This window comes from Fistularia commersonii, chromosome 7 (assembly GCF_037954325.1).
Source record: "Fistularia commersonii isolate RoL2024-O1a breed Wild chromosome 7, RoL_Fcom_v1.0, whole genome shotgun sequence".
Taxonomy (NCBI): Eukaryota; Metazoa; Chordata; class Actinopteri; order Syngnathiformes; family Fistulariidae; genus Fistularia; species Fistularia commersonii.
This window is the reverse complement of record NC_141290.1, coordinates 13,248,983-13,271,851: the sequence shown is the minus strand read 5'-3', so window position 1 is coordinate 13,271,851 and position 22,869 is coordinate 13,248,983. Positions and strand designations below refer to the sequence as shown.

Sequence of the window (22,869 nt, the reverse complement as noted above, 5' to 3'; positions counted from 1 at the left end):
TGTGTGTGTGTGTGTGTGTGTGTGCTGTCAAATATACAAATATAATCATGTTGAGGGGTTGGAATGGAGGTAGGGGCTGGGAAGGTTGTTCGTGCTGCTTATTTTTTTCTCTAAAAAGAGATCCTTTCCATTTTTTTCAGTGATAATGTATTCATGAGAGCATTTACAGGCACAGGCACATATACCCAACTATGCTGGTGGAGGTCAAACTAGCTATCAAAGTATTTTTAAATCTCCAGAAATTACAAATAAATTAAGTTTGGCATGATTAGAATTGGGCAAAAACATGACATTTTACCAGTGGTGTATGCTTAATATTTTTAGATAGAAATAACTCTATGCTTCCTATAGACACGGTAATCCTCCCATGATCACTAACTGCTTTGTGATGTGGGCGGCATTGTCAGAGAGACAGGACTGGGTAAAGCTGTAATACTGTAATCCAGCATGGCTGACTCACCAAGGTGTGGATTAGAGTGCTGAAATCCTCAGCAGCAATTGGCCACATTTATCATTTTTGTTTTAACCTGGATGCTACTTGCGTATTTGGATGTTAAATAAAATGAAACTTAGGGGTCTTTCCATGTGTCTGCTCAAAACAGTGCACAGGGATGTCATGAAGATAAAGTAAGACGCCTTGGGGAGAAGTATGTTTGAGGTGAAGAAGTCTGAAACCCCTGGACCGTACATTCTGAATCAAGCCAATCAATGTAATTTTCCCCAAAAAGGCCTCTGAAAACATGATTTGTATGTCCATCCATCCATTGTTCACTGCTCATCCTACTCAGGGTCGTGGGGGATGTTGGGGGATGAGCCTATTCCAGTTGCCCTCAGGTGAGAGGCAGGGTACACCCAGGGTGTACCCTAATCAATCGCAGGGCCACATATACAGACCGACAACAATTCACTATTTCATTCACACAGCTGGGCAATTTTCCCAAGAGTGGGCTAAGAGGGCTAAGAGGGGCTAAGAGTGGACGTCCTTAGAACCAAACATTCTTGCACTCCTCCTGGCCTGTCAAAGTGTTGTTGAGCAAGACATTGAAACCCCAGCTGCGCTTTAGCTGCCCTCTGCTCATGGTTCATTCATGATGGGTTAAATGCAGTGGTTGCTGATGTTGTGCTGTATGTATAACAAAATGTGACAATAAAGGTATTTCTTGGGAGACCCTGGGGGAAAACCCACACAGACAACATGAAAAACTCCACACAGAATGGTCCCATGTTGGCCCTAAGGTCCATTGTCACTTGTTATTCTGTCCAAATGAATGGAAAAAGGCCTAGAAACAGCAAAAAGTTCCTACAGCTAGCAGTAGTTTGTGCTTGTAAAGTTATCATCACATTGTCTCTTTGGTCTTAATGAGGGTGTCACATTTTTCTACCCTTAAGAATTAATTTGATATAAAGTCACAAACAACTGGTGTTAAAATCAAATTATAAATCAGATGTCCAGAAGTTTGTTGCTCACCACTGTGCTTCTTCAATCAAGGACTTTTTCGTCAAAAGCTAACGCGAACAGTTAATCTTACAGTACTTGCAACCGTATGTCCATTAATGTTAAAAAGCTAAGGCACCTATTCATGACATTCCACATACTCCTGTTTCTGATAATCCTTTTGGCATGGAATCAAGTACATTTTACTTGATTTCTTTTTTTGGGAAGTCTTGTTCTATTTTGCTGAAACCCCTAAGAAGCAGGATTTTTCACAATCGTTTCCAGAAATATGCTGATTTTAGAATATGTATTTCTTTAAAGCTAAATCAGTCCCATACTATCCTTGTCACCATTTTTCTGTCACTTTCCTCCATGGTTGCATGAGCTTTGTAGGAAGATAACATCCCCAGCTAAATCCACCCTGAAAACCATGTTGGTATCAAATTGGCCAATAGTTTCCTTAATCTGTGGAAACATCTGTCAGCGCACAAAACACCAGACCGTGTGAATCCCTACACTTATCAGAAATTTGAAGAGTGACTCATGCATCTGGAGCATGACACTGATGTTTGCCTAAGAACTGGATAGTTATTCCATATCTTTTATGAGGGAACATGTATTGAGATTATGTTCTGTCCTGCAAAATTAAAACAGAAAAATGTGGTCTAGATTTACAAACAGCATTGCAATGGATTATTGTCTTTGCTCATGCACTTCAGAGGAAAAAGAGCCAGTGTGCAGGAAACGATGTGATTATTTTCTCATTCAGGCATAGCTGGCAACCCTGTTCTCTTCAATGAAAATGGGGATGCCCCTGGGCGCTATGAGATCTACCAGTACCAGATCAGAAACCGAACGGCTGAATACAAAATCATCGGGCACTGGACGGATCAGCTTCATCTAAATGTGAGCATTTGCCTTGTCTTTTCTAGAACTGCACATTCCTACACGAGTGGGCTAAAAGCACTGAAGTTGTATGCTAATGTACACAACAGAAAACCTCTAAAACTCTCGCTCTGCAGCTGCAAGCTTTCCAACTAAACACTCTCAAACCATTTGATAGCACTTAGTGCCATCTTCAAAGGTGTAAATATCCAGAGGGTGCTTTAAATGATTAACAGGACAGACTGTGATGAAAAGAAAGCCACGAGAGCTTACGGACAGACATATTTAATAGTATTTCTCCAAACAGCATCACTGACTTCCAAACACAACACTCTGGGCTGGGTTGTGTGATGAAGTAACAGTTTTATAACAGTAAATTACAAAGGAACCAAACAAATTAAATGAAGGAGAGGCCTTCGGCAGGCAAAAGAGATTACAATTGAGCACATGAAGCAGCTTGAGAGCCTTCCCTTCCATACCTCTTTCAACAGCATGTGCTGGGCACCTACTGAATAGGAGCCCCGGCAATGACTCTGAAAGCTGGCTTTATTTAATTATTGTGCTTTGTGTTCTTAATTAAACACACATTTAAAGACACATTTGCCAACTTTCAATACACAGCCACAATTGAATAAAGTGATAATGTGACATGAAAGAAAGCAGTTTGGAAAGAAAAGAATTATTGGTCACTACACACTTGTGAAAACAAAAAGGGAAAATGAGCAGAGGACGATAGTCAAGCTTAATTTATCCTGTTTAGTTCCATACCCGAGTATTGATTTGCAAAGATAAATAACTTGTTCCTGAAATAATAGGTCTGTTTTGCCTTCAAGGCAAAAAAGGTGCTGTCCTATTGCTCCAGTGCCTTGACCTTCAGATAAATTTAAGCTTTCTCTGGAAAATCTTGCTGAATCTAAGAAAAATGCCTCATTTGACTTCTGGTTTGCACTATCCCACCTACTGCACAAATTAATTAATATATGAAATTAAGTACCATAGGAGAGTAGATTGGGACTTCAAGCTCAGCTTCTCAAATAGTAAAGAATCCCCCATTTGTTTGTCCTTGAGCTCCTAAATGTGTTTCTGATTCAAAGACCATAAATAGAATCGTTGCAAATATCCCCTCCCCTTGTGGTTTTTAGCTTTATGTGTTCATACCTGTTTCTCTGCTCCTTCAAAGGTTCGGTCAATGCAGTGGCCCGGCGCCGTTCGTCAGATCCCCGCCTCAATCTGCAGTCAGCCTTGTCAAGCAGGCGAACGCAAGAAGATCGTGAAAGGCATCCCGTGCTGCTGGCACTGTGAGAGGTGCGATGGCTATCAGTACCAAGCAGACACGTACACGTGTAAGATGTGCCGCTTCGACCTACGGCCCAATGAGAATCACACTGGCTGTGTTACAATCCCCATTGTTAAGCTGGAGTGGAGTTCTCCGTGGGCAGTAATCCCTGTGCTTATTGCGGTCGTCGGCATCGTGGCAACTCTGTTTGTGATGGTCACCTTTATTCGTTACAATGACACCCCTATTGTTAAAGCATCAGGACGGGAACTAAGCTATGTGCTTTTAACTGGTATCTTCCTCTGTTATGCCACAACTTTCTTGATGATTTCTACCCCTGATGTTGGAATCTGCTCTCTCCGGAGGATCTTCTTGGGCCTTGGCATGAGCATCAGTTATGCTGCCCTGCTCACCAAAACTAATCGCATTTACCGCATCTTTGAGCAGGGCACAATGTCTGTCAGTGCGCCCAGGTTCATCTCCCCTGCATCCCAGCTCGTCATCACCTTCACCCTTGCGTCAGTGCAGCTGCTTGGTGTTTGCATTTGGTTCGGCGTGGATCCCTCCAAGGCCATCATTGACTACGAGGACCAAAGGACGTCAAACCCAGTTCTGGCTCGCGGTGTGCTCAAGTGTGACATCTCTGACTTGTCCCTGATCTGCCTGCTGGGCTACAGTATGCTGCTCATGGTAACCTGTACAGTCTATGCCATTAAAACCAGAGGGGTACCGGAGACCTTCAACGAGGCCAAACCCATTGGATTCACAATGTACACAACTTGCATTATTTGGCTTGCATTCATCCCCATCTTCTTTGGCACCTCACAGTCCACTGAAAAGGTAAGCCTACAAATTTTGCTGCACTATGATCCTCGAGTCATATTACAGTCTTTGACATAATGCGCAGATATAACATTTCTTTCCTCAGTTGTGTTTTTTTTTGGTGTTACTGCTAACATCACAGGAGCGCACACACACACACACACACAAAAAAACCAAATCACAGGTACAATACCTTGACAGATATGTTTCAAATAAGAACAGTTTTAGGGTACTGTGAACTTATGGTACTCAGACTTCTTGCTCTTGTCAGTCAGACGCTTAGCACCGCAAGTTTTTTAATCAGCTACATGTGACCTCTCCAGGCTACAGTGAATTAGAGAGATGAGCTGTTTACACAAAAACGAACCCACACTAGTATTCCCATGTCAAATCAATCTGCTTGACATCATGAACTGTGCAAGTGGATCACATCCAGCGAGAGCAATGGATACGATCCAGGTCAAGCGGGATCCAAAAGGGGGTACAACAATGGCACAGTGAAAATATGTAGATTCATTTGAAAGGGATCTTCTGATTTCATAACAAAAGGGACTCAGTGGCTACACGAGAGGACAGCGGTGAGAGAAAAGCCCTATACTGGCATGGACACTATCAGCTCTGCAAGTGTGAGTCTGACAGAGGCAACAAATTAATCCTTACCTCCTCCCCTTTGGGATTAAACTAAACAATGCATCAAAATGTTGGCCTGTAAAACTAGCTGTGATAGTTAGCTTTGTGGAAAAACATTATTGAGAGAACCACTGTGTGTATGTTATGTCTAGCATCCCAAAATGCTTTTGATGGTGTACAGCATTGCAGAAAATCTGCATATGGCTGCAGCCAATTGAATTACTTTAATAATGCAGTATGTGACCGGCAGCACAATGACAATGATTTTCATAAACTTCATGTTGGGTTGATATCACATTAGTCCGTACTGCTGTGAATCTGCAGATAGACTTTGCCACACACAAAACACCTGCTGTCATTTAATGCACAAACACCACATCCTTTACACGTGCTCCTGCTGAGCTTTCTGTCATTGCAATCACTTTACAGTCTTGATAACTTAACACAGTGGGGGTGCTTATACAATCTACATTATTTCTAAAGGGAACACTCCACATCTTTGGTCACATGACAACATTAGACATGAATATTAGTGAGTTTTTGATGAATCACTTTATCCCTGGTAGTATGAAGATGAAAGAAAATTATGCAACCTCAGACTTGGCCTTTTTTTGAGTATGAGGTAATCAAATAGACTTCACAGCTATCAATAGAGTGCTGTTGAACTGAAAAATATGAATGACGATGACGAAAATATGTTTTCATGATGCTTAAAAAGAAAAAAAAGAAAAAAACTGAACTAAAACTTCATGCAAGGTTCAGACATGAAAAGGTGTGTGTGTATTGGTAGACTATGTCACCCAAAAAAAAAACATTCCTTGGATTATTTGCACCCTGGCTGTTGTGTGTTGAGTTGTACACTGGATGGTCCTGGAAATTCACAGTAGTGCACAGCGCAACCAATTTCCTATAAAGAGAGTAGGACTTGTGGTGTCCGATCAATGAATAATGAATCCTCAAAGGGCTGGCTGATATGCTAACACAATTTCAAAGATGTTTTTTTCAGTATTGATAAGGAGGTAGAACACACCCCTTTGGAACCAGACGTTCCTGGTTTGATTCCCGGCTCCTCCTAGTTTGTCGAAGTGTTGTTGAGCAAGACACTGAATCCCTAACTGCTCACTTTACGCAGGTGGACGGCAGCCTGCTGCTCATGGTTCATCCTTGATAGGTTGAACGAATATCCCTGTGGGGATTAATAAAGGATAAATTATATCCAAATATTTTTTATGATATGAAAAATCATGTGATGATACATTACAAAAGTAGCTGACTGATTATGTTTCTAGTAGACAGTAGCAGTTCATTTATTCCTGTTTTAGCAGTTCTTTAATGCCTGAACATTACGGTAATTTTATTTCCACTTTTTATAAATTTCTTCATCGTTTTTTTAAAGCGTCAAATTACGGCACAGCTGTATCATGACTTCTTACATCAAGAGCAGCACTGGACCATACTCTAAAATTATTTACAGAAATCCAGCATGCCATTATGAGTAAACTCCTTTATACCAGTCAGAAACCTTGGACAGTTTCAAGCTCAATGTGGGTGGCCTACTACCTCAGCTGGTTGGGGTGAAAAGAGAGAGAAGTGTGAAAGTGTGAAAGAGAAAAAGAATGACCAAGATATAGTGTGCAGAAGTGTGATCATGACAGAGGGAGGTAGGAGGGTTTCTTAGTGACAGTGACAAAACATCTATTACCACTAATACCAGTAGCACATTACATGGTAATAACTGAAATTATACAATAATAGCATACATTTTCAAAAAAGAAAAAGAAATGGTGTACACCTGAGGCTGCGACAGAGCAAGTAACAATATAGCCCTATATATATATACATATATATATATATAAAATGTATTATATATATCATTTAATACCAACTATTAACTCACATTGTTGATATACTCATGACACTTTGGGTTAGTGGGTGAGAACCAGCCAAAAAAATGCTCTTGGTTCTTTTCCATGAGGAACCAAAATAAGAAAAATTTGCAAATTCATTCCATTGCCTTCTAGAAATCCTTGTGTTGATATTTCTTACTATCGTACTAAAATTCAAAAATTGATATCAGCTCTCTCAGTCACCTTGTAACCCCTCAACTTTTTTTTTTCCAAAGCGCCACTTTGGAAAATTCTGGAACAGACGATGAATGAAAACCTCTCATGCCAGCTAGTGTATAATCCTGTCGCAACATGGTTTCTTGTTATTCTTCTGGAAAACAGTTTTACTTTGATAGAAAACTTCTCACTGCCTGGAGCAATGCTAAGATAAGACAAGAAATGGAATACAAAGTGGAACATTTTCTGCTAGGAAATGTCCTACATTGTTTTTCTTTCCTCTCTTTATAGGGTATAATTATGTATAATATGCAACAAAAATTGTCTTTGAGTCAGAAAATTTAACTAATGCATTTTCTTCTGCTTATATGGTTCAGGAAAAACTTGCTTTGTACTTTATGAACACTTTGGAAACGTTACAGACGATTGTTTGCCTGTGCTGGACCTCCGGTAAAGAACCTTGACTTGTTATCTGAGCTGTTACATAAACAATGTTCTTATTTAAGAAATTTACATGTCACAGACAACGCACCTCATAATCACACTGTATATGACGGGCCCAACAAAGCCTCACAGCCCACGTTGACATGTCTTTTCGAACAATTAAATGCTCTACTTCCTTCGGGTCTTCATGTTGCCTATGTGCACATCAACCATTTTTTCAACGGGCCTGTGCCTCAGCCTCGCAACCACAGTCATTTATTTGTCATCTGGTGCCAGGATAAGTGTAACAAATGCCATTGCAGGCTTTCTCTATCACTCAAACGGGGACATCTGGTCTATCTATGGAGCGTGATCACCATGTTTTATTCTCGGTTCAGGGATAGACGTGACACCTGCTTACCTGGAGAAATTGTCTAAATCAGCAGCTGTCTCAAAGACAGAAGGAGGAGGAAGAGGGTCTGACAATAGCTTGAATGCGAATGAGGCACCGGCACAATGGGCTCAGTTCAAATTCAATCAGCCCACACAACCAGGTCCTGCCATTACAGTGCATGAAAGAGCTGATGAATTGAGTGCAGTTGTGTATTTCTTTGGGAAGTCTCCATCACACTCTTGGCACTGTCAACTTCACAAAAAAAAAAAAAAAACAGCTGTTAAAGCAGGAGCCAGACAAAGAGTGGGAATTGTGGCAACCGGGGGACAGATTTATTTAAATGTGTGCGATTCAGATCAGAGATGAGCATATACATTTTTCCTCTGATACTTTTGAATACATGGTATTCATTTTAAGTTTCAGCAACTAAGTTTCAAGCACATGTGAAGCCCCCATTCCTTTGCAAATAATTTAAGTTGAAAATGCCTAAATTGATGATTTGGAAATGAGAGCACTGTTTTCAATTCAAATTATTTGGGAACAGCAACACAGACAACAAAGAAGATGACATACACATTAACCAGATATAAAACATAAAAGTAGAGGTGGTAAGTTGTTTTTTTTTCTGGTTACCTCTCCGGAATCACAAACACAGCAGAAACTACTGTGTAGAAACAGTAAGGACATAAGTCAATCTCTAAGTTAACAATTTTGAAGCTTATATGAGGTTTCCAGTCTTTTCCAGAAATCCTTTTCTAGCAGTGTTCAGGAAGAATCCATCTGCTGTAATACAAATATATTACACTCTCTACTCCAACTATGGGTTTCACTCTAATTCTCAATTAATCTCTAACAGTAACACAATAATACATTTTTACTGTTTTTCAATAGTCTCTTTTTAATTTTATTTTTTGCATTTCTACTTGTTACCTGATTTATTGTTATTTTGTGTGTACTTCTTGTGATCTAATTTTAGATTGAAAATTATTTTCTAATTACTTAATTTAACTAATTCTTGGAGAGAATTAAAATGCTAAACTTGAGGTAATTTATTCAAGTGATGCTAAATTTACATTTGCTATTCTCAGTAATTATCACTAATTATAATTATTATTTATAGATTTTTTTTTTACATTGTAGTGGAAAAAATGTTTTTTTTTTCCTTACTTTTGCTACCCTACTAATGGAAACTGTTAAGGGCCAATGATGGAAGTGCATTTTATTGTATTTTATTTTGCTGTTTTTTTTATATTATTTCATTTTGCTTTGCCTCAAAGGATTTTCCAAAAACAAATTGTTCTTTCCTGTGACAGGAAGAGATTCTCATCTTTTTTGGAAAGGTAGTCCTGGATATATGGGAACCAAGAAGATACTGTCTACTGCTTTAGATGAGGCAGCAAATTGTAATTATTTCAAATTGACACTTATTGTAAACTTGAAGACACAGTAGCAAAGTCCTTAACAGCAGAGCAGAGAGCTGCGCACGGCCATTAAAAATGCATCCCTTTTATAGTACCTACTATGATCAACAAAATAATGATAATAATAAAAAATTAAAGAGAAATCTGATAGAATTTAGTAGAGGCGTAATCATTTACAATGCACTTTGTGAATGGCAAATTGGGTGTATGAATATTAGTGAGTGTGTGTAAACAGAAAAAAAATATATATAATAATAATGAGAAATGCAAGCTCTGTGAAATTGCCTGTTTTGTTTTATGATGAATGGTGTCTCATCTTTCCATTTCTACTTTGCCTTATGATTGTATGCTGGAGTTCTGGGCTCAGTCTTGCCTCATAAATATCAGTACATGCACTAGGCAAAGATGCAAACATCATTTATACACCAGATGTGTAACCAGAGTTTGCTTCTCACAGTTTTGCCCGGGGTTTTTGTCTGCTGTTTGCACCCCTTTTTTTGTACCCCCTCCCCTCTATTTTCAGTCCTACGATAAACAGTATTTATTAATGTTTATGTCCCCAAGGGCCAATAATATGCACTTAAGATTGATACTTTGGAGAAATGTGAACTAAGCACCTCAGAATTCAGAAAGCAGTTGTTGCATTCATTAAAACCTACAGTACAGCAAGCCCTCAGGGTCTTGGCCGCTGACCTCTGGCTGCTTGAATAATGGGTGAACAGACTGTTAAACAAATCAAGGCCAAACGCCAGTGATCTTTATAGATGACATTCTCCCACGAAGTCATATTACTCTGTCCTCCCCTTGAGGTTTATTTACTTAATTAGAGTACATTTATAGTAGATTTCCATACACCAACCCCCTCTACTTAACAATTCTGTGGCATGCTGAGATATAAAGAGTTAGCTGGATGTAGAATTGGTAAATCATCTAGTTTAAGATAATTTGATTGTTAGCATCCTGCAGCAGAGCCTCTCCTGAGCCCCATGGTTGAAAATAGAATCTGTTTACATTTTATTAACTCAATCTGGCATTACCACTTATCACAGGCATTCATGTTCTATACTACCGTTTAGGTAGTAATAAAGGATTAAAAAAAGATGAAAAAAAAAAGAAGAAACTCTTCTCATCATACATTGTGATTGATCCCCATTGTTTTCCTCGCATTGTGGTCAGCCATAACAGCTTGTATGCCTTGCCTCCCCCTGTGTTGTGTTTCCTGAGGCTGGACCTGCTAATGGCACTCTGATGATAAGTGGGTGAGATTTACTGCAACTGGTTTTTATGAGCGCCAGTCTGTGTACAGTCAAGTACACTGCAGTCAGGTGGAAGCAAATCATTCAATGGAAGACTGAAGGTGTTTTGACACCGAAAACAGGACTTCATTTATTAACAGATAAATGAAGCTGGGAAGTAACAGTGTTTTTTTTTCTTTCTATTTTTCTTTCTATTAAATCCACTATTAGCATGATGGTATCTGATGATCAACAACACAGATTGAATTAAATAAAGGCTGAATAAAAATCCAATAATAATGAAAAAAATGATTAAATGAATAATGAATAATGAATAATGAAAAAGAAATGTTCACTGGCTAATTTCTAATCGATTTCTGAGGAACATACAAATGGCTGTTTGTGGATTGAGGGGAGAAGAGTACTTTTTTCTTGTTATCCTAGTAGCAGATTGGGTTAAACAGTCAGTTCCTGAGATGGCACTGAACCAGGCCAAAAGCAGGGCAGTAAACACTCTCCTCAGCTGGGAGGAGAACAATTACAGCTGTCTTCTATCATACAGTCTCCATTCTTCTACTTTTCTTCATCGCCTGTGTTCCCCACACAACATCAGGGCTTAGGATCGAATGAGATGCACCCATTCAGGAGGGAGACTGTTGCAAAGGGTCACACAGAAAACAGAAGACAAGCACTGCTAGAGCAGAGGTCATGTCTGGGGAGCTAAATGTTACTCTGCTTTGATGACAAACCAACAAACCAAAAGAGACCCTCTGGTGGGTGTGAGACTATAGAAGATGAACACTCAACCAGTCACTAGGGAGAATCAGAATCTGAAAAATTTTATATGTCCGTGAGGGGCAATTGGGGGTACGTGGGGTAGCAGCAACAAAATTGTGAACATCAAGAACAGAATTTAAAAAAAAGAGAAAAGAGAAATGATATATAATATAAAATAAGAATAGAATTGTATATATATATATATATATATAAATTACCATACAAAATTGTGCAAAATTGTTGTTATGCTCACCTTGTATGTATATAGTAAATATATCACGAGCGGCATTAATTACACTCAGCTGGGGGGGGTAGGGGGGTTGGCATGGCGATGATGGGTTTGCAGGGTTGATGGGAAGTGACAAGTTGAACAGCTCTGGGGAAGAAAGTTGCCCTTCTCCTCTAGGCTTTGCGGGCGGGGCAGCAGAGTCTGCGACCAGAGGGGAACCATTTGAAAGCCAGGTGTAAGATCTGGGACTGATCTGCAAGGCTTTTCTTGGCTGTTTTTTAATATTTTGTTGTTGTTTCTGGGTGTTCCAAATTCCTTCCACTGTCCAAAAGCATAGATTTGGGTGACTGAAGCCTCTAAACTATAGGTATAAAATAGAGTGAATGGGGGTCTCTCTATATGTGGCCTTGTAATTAACCCATTACTGATCCAGGTAAAACCCCTGTTCCTGCTACTGGTAGCAGCATCACCTCAAGCTACCGATCACTGTAACTTTGTGTGCTGGAAAAGCTGTACAAATAGTGAGACGTTGAATGTTCCAGAGCCCATTCATGGCTGTAAATAACACCTTCTATAAAAAAAATGTACATATACATACAAATATGAACTAACTTCTGTCCAATATAAGGACATTAAAATGCTTTTCACGCTGAAAGGAATCTGCATCACTTCTGTGAGAATTATACAGCCAATAGGGCATTATTTTTGTAAATCTGAGTAATTATGGCTATTGACGCATGTGAGTGAGTCACATATGCAAAAATTTGGCACCCAACACATATTTAATCATCATTTTGGCAATGTTTCTGCCTCATCCACAACTTTGCAGAATAGTTGTTGAAAGAACAGCAGTTGCTGCTGCCACATTTCATTAGTTCATTATACCTGTAAACTACAGTCAAACGTGATCTCTCAGTCCTCATCATTTACTGACAGAAAGAAAACTGTGATTTATTTTACACCATTACACTCAAGAGCTGCATGGTGACATGAGGAAACTGATGAAAAATGACATTTCAAAAGAGAAGAATGGCACAAAAAAATTTTATAAAGCAGCAGCAGTCATTTTCTGGACCAAAAGACACGAAATAGCACAACTCTTGGATAAAATCTCTCTTTCAGATTTTTTGTTTTGGTCTCTGCTGCCTTCGGAAACATTGTAGGATTTTTTTTTTTTAATTGCAGTCATTCAATTCCTGTCCATTCAGCTACTCCCTTCAGAGGTAGCTAAAACAAATCAACTTTCTTCATATTACCCTATTCTCTGTATCCAAACTAAATTTATGTTTTCTTTCACTACATCCATTAATCTTCTCTTTGGTCTTCCTCAGTTCTTCCACAGTGCCTACCCCAGCATCCTAATACCAACATATTCACTATCCCTCCTCTGTACATGGCTTCTCATAACCTTATCTCTTAAACATCTAACATATGCTTTCCCTATGATGAACTCATTCCTGATCCTATCCATCCTCGTCCCTCCCAAAGAAAACCTCAACATCTTCATCTCTGCTACCTCCAGCTCTGCTTCCTGTTGTTTCTTCAGTGCTACCATCTCTAAACCGTACAGCGTCACTGGTCTCATTCCTGTCTTGTATACCTTTCCTTTCATTTTGGCTGATAGTCTTTTATCATACCAGTACATTATCCCTGACACTTTTCTTCACCCAATCCGAACTTCTTGAATGTGTTCCTTCGCCTCTTTTCCAAACCCTCAATGGCTCTAGACTGCAGACCCTGAGTACTTACTATCCTCTACCTTCTTGTTGAAATTGTCTTGTCTTGGCAACTGGACTTGAATTTATTCACTTAGGAAAGCCTTGAGATCCTGTGGCTACCCTAATTGGGCCTTTGCCAAATCAGAAACCACCAGACGCAGGAACATAAAACAGGAGGAAGACAACAACAAACGAAAGAACATAGTCATACCGTATGTCACTGGTGTTTCTGAGAATCTCTGACGGGTGTTCAAATACACCATATGCTGGTACATTTCAAACCCCACAACACCCTGAGGCAAAAACTGGTGAACCCCAAAGACAAAACACCCAGACACAAGATAGAGAATGTGGTGTATGCTGTCACTTGCACTGGCAAGACCCTCTACCAGAACCAGCACCTGAATCCAACAACGTCCAGATGAGCCTCAGTTCATGTGATCCAACAGGTTTCACACTTTTGTTTAGCTTTACCTTTTCACATTTCAATACAGATAATCCCACTAAATTGCTCTTTTAATTCCAACAAACGACACCACGATTAGCATAACAATCCACCTTCCACCTAGTTTCTGCCGATTAACTCTTCCATTCAAATAACTCACCGTAATTAGACCCACCCAAAAACGTGGCAGATATATTTGGAAATGCCCCATATGCCCCATAGCATGTGGAAAAGAGGTGAATAAAAGGGTTCAAACAGGTTGGAATGGGTGGAGGAAATTCTCAGGGGTACTATGCGATGGAAGACTATCAGCCAGAATGAAAGGAATGTTGTACAAGAAAGTGGTGAGACCACTTTCTTGTACAACCATACAATTTTATATGGCCTAGAAACAGTGACTATGATGAAAAGACAGGAGACAGAGCGAAAGGTTGCAGTGATGAAGATGTTGAGGTTCTCTTTGGGAGTAACGAGGATGGATAGGATCAGGAATGAGTCTATCAGAGGGACAGCACATATTAGATATTTTGAATCATAGAAACATTTGACGAGATGTAAAACTGCCATTGTTCCAGTAGATGGTTTGCACTTACATGAGGTATGTATTGAGAGCAAAATGAGAAACTATCAGAAAATAGTTAAATGATGAGACACATCACAAGTAGTGTGCCTTTGATTCGTGGGGTGTTTCAATCATTTAAGACTGCACACCTTCCTCTAGTTGGCCAGCTACAGGTTGATCAGGTATGAGCGTGTGTCCCATAACCAATCATTACAATGTTAGTTTTTGAGTGGTTCAGCTCTGTGAGCCTAGCAGGGGTACATCTGTTTAAATCTATATCAACTGGCTGCTTCTTTCAGCCGCTTCAGAGATGGATCTACAGGCCCCTTTGCCGAGAGGCCAGTCCTCGAATACGTGCCCCATCCTTGCTTTTGAATTTCCATTGGCAGCTTGGTGTATCGCAGTCTTAGGGTAGTAGATGCGATTTCTGGGGGGAAAACATTGGTTGCTGGCCAATGTCAACCAACATTTTCCAATCTCGGGCCATAGCTAGCAGTCCAGGCATGAGTATAGTGGGAGGATGGTTAAGCTTTTTCTGACCCTCTTGGATGAATTAGGTTGCCATGGTGGAATTGTTCACTCTCAGGGGTAAGGAGTTAATTACATTAACTACCCCTCTATTCTAGTTCTCCAGAACTGCTGTGAGGAGAAGGTCAGGAAAGCCAGACTGAGATGGTTCAGTCATGTACAAAGGAGGGATAGTGAACATATTGGTAGACCAATGCTGGAATTGGAGCTGCTAGTCATGAGGTCTAGAGGAAGACAAAAGATAAGATTTATGGATGTAGTGAGAGAGGATATGAAGTTAGTTGGTGTGAGAGAGGATACAGAGAATAGGGTTAGATGGAAAAGGTTGATTTGCTGTGGCAAGCCCTGAAAAGAAAAGCCAAAAGGAGAAGAAAAAGAACAAGAAATGTTGTCTGTTTAGCAACATCAACGAAAGCAAATTCCTTGTAGTTGCAAAAATACTTGGCAATTAAGGCAATTCTGATCTCTTTTTTGCGTGCATGTCTGTGCATCCCAGTGTTTGCCTGTGTGTTTGTCCGTGTGTGGACGTCTATGATGAATGGAAGTCAAAGCAGCATCCTAATATAGGGAGCTTTGTGATGTTGTTTGTGTGTACATGTGTTTTTGTGCATGTGTGTTGGAGTGTCTTCATCCTGTAGCAAAGACTGAAACATCAAAATGTGCTGAAGCATATCATCAAAATGTTGCTACAGTAACACCATTTCCAAATACATTTCTCCGGGACGAGCAGTCAACCTGTCACAACATGGAAATACATGGAAGAATTACAAAAGAGTTCCTTCTTCCTTAAAGCTTTTTAGTAGATAATTCATTACTTTGCTACAGCTTTGTAAGCAAAAAAACAGAGGGAGGATACTAGAAGGTAGCCTCCCTCATGATGCAGAATTGTTGATCTGTAAATTTTTCATAGGCTTTTTTTCTCTTTAATAGACAAGCTTATAACACATTACAATCAGATCTGATTGGTGTTATCAAGTCTGTCTTTGAGTTGACCCAATGGTATTAAAACAAAACTATCTTGGGAGAAAAGTAAACAGGAAAGGCAAACTGTGGCTGGTTTTTATTATATGTGCTGTACAAGATGAGAAGTTTTATCACTAATATTAAATTGTTTTGAAGTGTCTGCTGGCTGCTGCAGAAACTACTTAATCAACAGCTTGGCCAGCAAACGGGTCATTGGATGCTCTAATTAAAATGATGCATAGCAGATGCCACTTGTGCTGCAGAGCCTGCTACACATATAGGAAAGCTGCCAGATCCAGAGGAGCTTAACTGTGTGTTTTTTTTCCTGTGTACATTTGAACCCTGCAGCTATACATCCAAACGACCACCCTGACCATCTCCGTGAGTCTGAGTGCTTCTGTCTCCCTCGGGCTGCTCTACATGCCCAAAGTCTACGTGGTTCTCTTCCACCCGGAGCAGAATGTTCCCAAGCGCACGCGCAGCCTCAAGGCCGTGGTTACCGCTGCAACCATGTCCAACAAGTTCAACCCCAAGGCTGGACTCAGACCCAACGGAGAAGCGAAGACCGAGCTGTGCGAAAGCCTCGAAACACAAAGTAAGAGCTGGAATGTAAATGGTAATGTCTATGAATAAGAACCTGCTGGGTTATCTCTTTACCTCTTTCAATGGCCTTCAATGTTTAAAATCAAAATAAATTGACTGGGGCCAGCCAAAAATTGTATTAACAGACCAAAAACAGAGCTTGTGCCAGTGACCTTGTGTATCATCATGGATGAGTCATATCAGATTTCAACTGATATTGGATTTGATGCTATAGTGTGAAACAACCCATGGGGGGCCAGCGCTCATAGCTCAAGTCTCTGTAGACATTTATCCTACGTGTCAACAGGCAGGCTCTTCTAAAATACAGAGCTTTTCAACCTTTTCACAGGGTGATAGGAGGAAAGGCTCTTGAATTGTAGATCATTTACACATCGATACTTACATGTTACCTGTAGATGAGAGTTAAGTTTTGCTCATGTGATTCCACCAGTTATGCTAAGTGGGGCCTTTTTGCCATTCCGTATGGCTATTATAGTAGATGATTATCCTCCTATTTGGGAGAAATTGTTTCATTTAAAGACTTCATACTGAGCTCCTGAAAAGTGTGGTAGCCATTATATATCAGCATACCATTAATAAGTGCAGTATTGATAAGTGCAGTTAGTTGTGGCTCAAACAAATTATAAATAACCAAAGAGGTATGCCTAATCCCAATGCCAATAAAAGTGTCTGGCACCACTCTCTGAGTGACATGATTTATATAAGCAAAAATGCATAATTAGAGCTAGAATTGAGTCAGCATAAACTACTCATGTAACATCCACAATGCTCTTCCCCCTCCTGCCTCAGGGAAAGAAAAAAAAATCTCACATTTGCTACACCTGGCATGAACTAATAGGGACTCAAGCCCATTAGCGGACATTTTGTTTAAAAGTATGCATCGCTGTGTGATGTGCCCTGCAAAATCACTTAATTGATAAGTAAAAATGCTGAGACTGAAAAAAAAAATTGAAATAAATTGCATGCTATGGCACTATGTCGAAATAACAATTGCTTCATGTAAATACAGTATGCAGCATTAATTCCTCTCTTCCTTTATGTTTCCGTTGAGGGTTAATGGGGCCTTTTGCTGGAATAAGTGGTGAGAAAGCAAAGATGCAGAATTGATAGCCAGCAGCAATTTGTCCTGATGGGATTTTTGTTACAGGGGTCGTACGAAGCATGGGTATTTGAATAAGCACCATTTGTCATTGTCATCGCCTGTGTGGATATATGGCTTGATGAAATTGAAAATTTCTTGTCTGGGCCAGCTCAACTGACTGCCTAGATCTGGTGGCGATATGTCAGGATTTATCTGCTCCACCTCAGCGAATCAGCTAACACGGTCTAGGGGAGAGAGCTGGAAAGTTGAGGCCTGATAGCTGAAGGAAAACAGGTGGGGGTGGGGGTGTTGGGTTGCAATGGTAGCTGAGCAGTCCCATTCTAGATGAATACTATATATATATATGACTACAGTATATATATAAAAGATATTTTTTTTTATATATTTTCCTTAATTATTGTCGTTTCAAATGGGAAATAGACATAAACTGATTCGCTGTTCTCAACAGGAAATCATAAACATAAGCCAAATATAAGCATCAGCTCCTCATTTCCATTTTTTGTTGTTTACCTAGAGTCTCACTAATTCTCTCATCTTTCAGGTTTCTCCACAAAGCAAACATACATCAGCTACAGCAACCATGCAATCTGAGGGACAAATGGATCTTTCTACCCTGGATTTCTACCCTGGTGGAGAAATATTTGGGATGGAAATTCAAAAAGAACGTATGTGTCATTGTCTGGATCACTGAAACATTTTCCCATTGACAAGACACATTGAGGAAAGATGGCGAGGACACACAGAGAAGGACAAACAAAGCAGATTACATCACTCTGAGAAGGAATCATCTTCTGTAGGCCTTGCAAGTATAAAACATAAATAAATACATGGAAATTAAAAAAAAAAAAAAAGAAAAAATGAATAAACTTGCATGGCAGAGATCTGAAAACTGAAGAAAGGAGTTTTCTTTGTGAGTGTTTACATTTCAGCTATGCCCTCTTTCAGACGTCTCTGTTATCTCTTGCAGCAGTGACTGAAACTGAAACCAAGAAAATGTTCGGGTGTTATTAATGTTGTCTGCCAGTTTTAGAAACTGAACTAAATCTTAAAATTTTCCAGGAATCACTCGGGATTAATCAACACCAAAAAAAGGCATGGAAATGAAGCCCACTGATTTCCAGGACTATTTTGTTTTTTTTCTACATGTATTCATAAGTCAGCTGGCTGGAAATGGTGATCATCTCAGCAAAGCAGTAATTCACATGGTCAACACCGTTTGCTTTACCCTCATAATGGTTTACACTGACCTAATAACACAATGACTACATGTATAAGAGGGTCTCTGCCAATTTTGAGCATGCCAGTTTAAACATCCTGTGTTGTGTTGTTGAAAAAAAATAGACAAATAAAAAAAATAAAGAAAAATATATTTGGAATGCGTTTTAACTCTGTTGCGGCGTTGTTACAGTTGTTTTGGTCAGAGCCTGTTGTACGTTAAAAAACTGTTCTCCAATGGTGACGGTCTAGTGAGTGACTGTTTATCTGTGCTTAAGTGGGGCCATGATTTGTATTACCAGCCACCCCAAGGTTGTCACTGCCATTTGCAATCCTACGTGTGCTTTGAAAAGGTTGTAAAAATAAATTTCAGCCTAAAGACCCAACTGGAAGCTGTCATTCAGGGATGACCCTCCCATCACTGCCACCAGCGATTCTCCTGGTCATGAGTGTAAAGCTTAGCAGAGAAGATCCATTAAGACGGGAATTAAGATGAAGTATGCCCTTGAGAGGATCATGCAAAATGCCTATGAGGTGATAGCCATAATGGACAGAATACTGGGAAAATTCATTACCATACATGTCCACCATAGGCATTCTGATGATATGGGGGAGGTGTTAGCAAGTTGTATAGCCTTTCAACAAATGAAAAATTAAAGTATACAATATCTCTATCAATCACCCCCTGCTTGCTGAGCAGATTAATAGCTGGCTTCGTGCAGTATAAAAGCCCACTAATGTCTTGGGGAAAACATTGTGGGGTCATTTGTGTTGTGAATTAAATGCTGCTTTTCATGCCTCCCTCTGTATTACTTTTAACACCATTTGTGTTGCAGAATAAAATGTGAGTGCTGATCAAATTAAATGGCAAGTTAATGTTCGTTATTACATAGATTGATGATGTCTGCTTTATGTCCTGACATATCTTAAAATTGGGGAAAATGTACAAAAACATACAGTGCCTGGCTATCTGATTATGTATTTGTAAAACCTCATGAAAACTAACTGAAGTGTGTGAAGCATGTTTATTTTTTTTATACTAAATTTTATTTCTATTAAAAATGTTTTTTAAACTCCAATGTTCTTTTTGCAGGCTTTTTACATTTTGTCAACATCACCGGCGTAATAGCAGAGTTTTACCTCCTCTAAGACACGAGATAAATAATTGTGAAAAGGAATCAAGGGGCACAGTTGTTTCAATCAATACATAACGTTTACGTTGCCTGAATTGTTCTATGCATTGCAAATGCATGTAATTATCATTTAAATGCAGCTTATATGTGAGCATGTGTGTTTTTGTAAAACCATTCTGAAGAAGTTTAAGAACAGCCCTGTCAGCCATTAAGAACAAGACACAATAGCCCCTTTCCCCTAAATGATATGTTGCCACAATCGTTCAGATAAAAGCACCAGAAAGACAGAGAGTTGTGAGAGAGACACATTATTTAGAAATGAATAGTTAGTCAGTACACAAGGGCTCTGCATACAGCAGGGATCCGGATCTGTCATCCACACTACACCTCCCTGAAACCTTGCAATGGGAAATGAATGTTGCTCACAAAGTGCATTCAGTAAATGAATTGACACAACAGTCATAATTGACACAAGCTCCATTTTTGGCAATATGAAATATTATTTTTTAATGTCCTGCCTCTGGAAATGAGCATAACAATCTAGGGAGAGCCCTCGAGGTTGCAAAATAAGGGAAAAGAACAAATGATTTATCAACACATTATTAAATTGTTTTCATCAAACACATGGACAGTAGAGGGACTTTGGCTTGATTTTTTATTAATTACATATGTATTAAAAGAAGACAATATTTGATATAAATACCCTTTTTATCCCACAAGGCAAAATAAATGGCAAACAAATACATTTAATACATTCAGTAGCCATATATTAACTAAGCCATAAAGAATACATATTAGAAAAAGATGGAAAAAAAACAAAGCTATAAACAGCTTGTTAACTGACACATAGCACCTCCAAGTTTGATGAAACAAACCTTTTTTTTGGTGAATTTAGTTAAGTTGTATCATCATTGCAACCGAGATTAACACACTATCAAGTATAATATTTGTCTGATAATTGTACTATCTGAGTGGAAGAGAAATTGAGTAAGAGTATGTTAGGAATGTTCTGGAGATGAGAAGAATGTCAAATAGACTTATGAGTCTGAAAGTGGAAATTGAAGGTGTGTAAGGTAAATATAGAAGTAGCAAAGGCAAAACAAAGGGCGTATGATGACCTGTATGCTCGGTTAGACAGTAAGGAGGGAGATAATGATCTATAAAGGTTGGCGAAACAGAGAGATAAGGATAGAAAGGATGTACAACAGGTCCGGGTGATTAACGATAGAGAGGGAAATGTATTGGCAGATGCTAGAGGAGTGCTGGGAAGACGGAAAGAGCACAAACATGACAAATGTGGAAAATGAAAGAGAGGCAAGGGTAGAAGAGGTGACGAATGCAGACCACAAAGTAGTAAAGATTGGTAAAAGTGAAGCAAGGAAGGCATTGAAGAGGATGAAGAGTGGAAAGGCAGTTGGTCCTGATGATATACCTGTGGAGGTGTGGAAGTGTCTGGGAGATGAAGTGGTAGAGTTTCTGACTAGATTATGCAACAGGATCTTGAAGAATAGCCTGAAGAATGGTGATGAAGTGTGACGGTGCCCATTTTTAAAAATAAGGGGGGTGTGCAGAACTGCGGAAACTATCGAGGGATAAAGTTGATGAGCCATACAATGAAGTTATGGGAAAGAGTAGTGGAAACTAGACTGAGAGCAGAACTCAGCATTTGTGAACAGCAGTATGGCTTCATGTCTAAACAGAGTACTACAGGTGCATTATTTGCTTTGAGAATGCCAACAGAGAAGTATAGAGAAGGCCAGAGAGAGCTGTATTGTGTTTTTGTAGGTGCCAAGAGAGGAACTCTGGTATTGTATGAGAACATCTGGAGTGGCAGAGAAGTATGTTAGACTGGTGCAGGACATGTATGCTGGCTGTGAGACGGTGGTGCAGTGTGCTATAGGGGTAACAGAGAAATTCAAGATGGAGATGGTACTCCATCAGGGATCAGTTCTGAGCCCCTTCTTGTTTGCTGTGGTGATGGACAGGCAGACAGATGAGGTTAGACAGGAATCTCCATGGACCATGATGTTTGCGGATGACATTGTGATCTGAACAGGTCGAGGAAAATCTAGAGAGGTGGAGGTATGCACTGGAAAGGAGAGGAATAAAGGTTAGTTGCAGCAAGACAGAGTATATGTGTGTGAATAAGAGGAACCCTGGTGGAAAGGTGAGGCTACATTGAGTTGAGATCAAGAAGTAGGAGGATTTTGGGTACTTGGGGTCAACAGTCCAGAGCAACGGAGAGTTTGTAGAAGAGGTGAAGAGACGGGTTCAAGCAGGTTTCAATGGGTGGAGAGAACTGTCGGGGAACTATTGGATAGAAGCCTATCAGCCAGAATGAAAGGAAAAGTGTACAAGACAGTGATGAGACCAGCGATTCTGTGTGGCCTAGAAACAGTAACAACGACGAAAAGACAAGAGGCGGGGCTTGAGGTAGCAGAGATGAAGATGCTAAGGTTCTCTCTGGGAGTGACCAGGATGAATAGGATCAGGAATGAGTCTATCAGAGAAGCAAGACTGAGACAGTTCAGTCATGTACAGAGGGGGGATAGTGAATATATTGGTAGACAGATGCTGGAATTGGAGCTGCCACGCAGGAGTTCTCGAGGTAGACCAAAGAAAAGATTTATGGACGTAGTGAGAGAGGATATGAAGGTAGTTGGTGTGAGAGAGGAGAATACGGAGAATAGGGTTAGATAGGGTTACATTTCTGTTGGCTATTGCAGGTTACTCAGCTGTGTAAAGAGAGATAAGTGAAAGATAAGTGAGATAAGTGAAAACATAAGTGAAACAAATGACAGGTGAGATGGTGATAAACGCCTTACAACAGAAGGTCTGAGGTTTGGGTCTTTTCTCTGAGGACTTCATGTTTTCCTGGTGCCTGACGGTGGCATCGTGCTCAGCTTTATCTGCCCCCCTGGCTTTCTCCACTCACCCTCAAGCTGCAAGAAGGCTGGGTTGTGTTTATCAGCCCAAAGAAATACTCCACACCATTCACAGGGAAACTGAG

At 39.8% G+C, this 22,869-nt stretch overlaps 1 protein-coding gene across 2 annotated transcripts in view; it reads left to right on the top strand.

Moving 5' to 3' along the window:
- The window catches only part of LOC147232816 (metabotropic glutamate receptor 4-like), a 225,185-nt gene extending 206,823 nt beyond the window's left edge, over positions 1 to 18,362 (top strand). For both annotated transcript variants that reach the window (XM_086149906.1, XM_086149907.1), the window contains 4 exons: positions 2,205 to 2,341; positions 3,501 to 4,436; positions 16,155 to 16,401; positions 18,053 to 18,362. In XM_086149906.1, coding sequence (XP_086006032.1) covers positions 2,205 to 2,341; positions 3,501 to 4,436; positions 16,155 to 16,401; positions 18,053 to 18,102 — 1,370 coding nt within the window. In that variant the 3' untranslated portion in view covers positions 18,103 to 18,362. The remainder of the gene's footprint in view (positions 1 to 2,204; positions 2,342 to 3,500; positions 4,437 to 16,154; positions 16,402 to 18,052) is intronic.
- Positions 18,363 to 22,869: the final 4,507 nt, after the last annotated feature.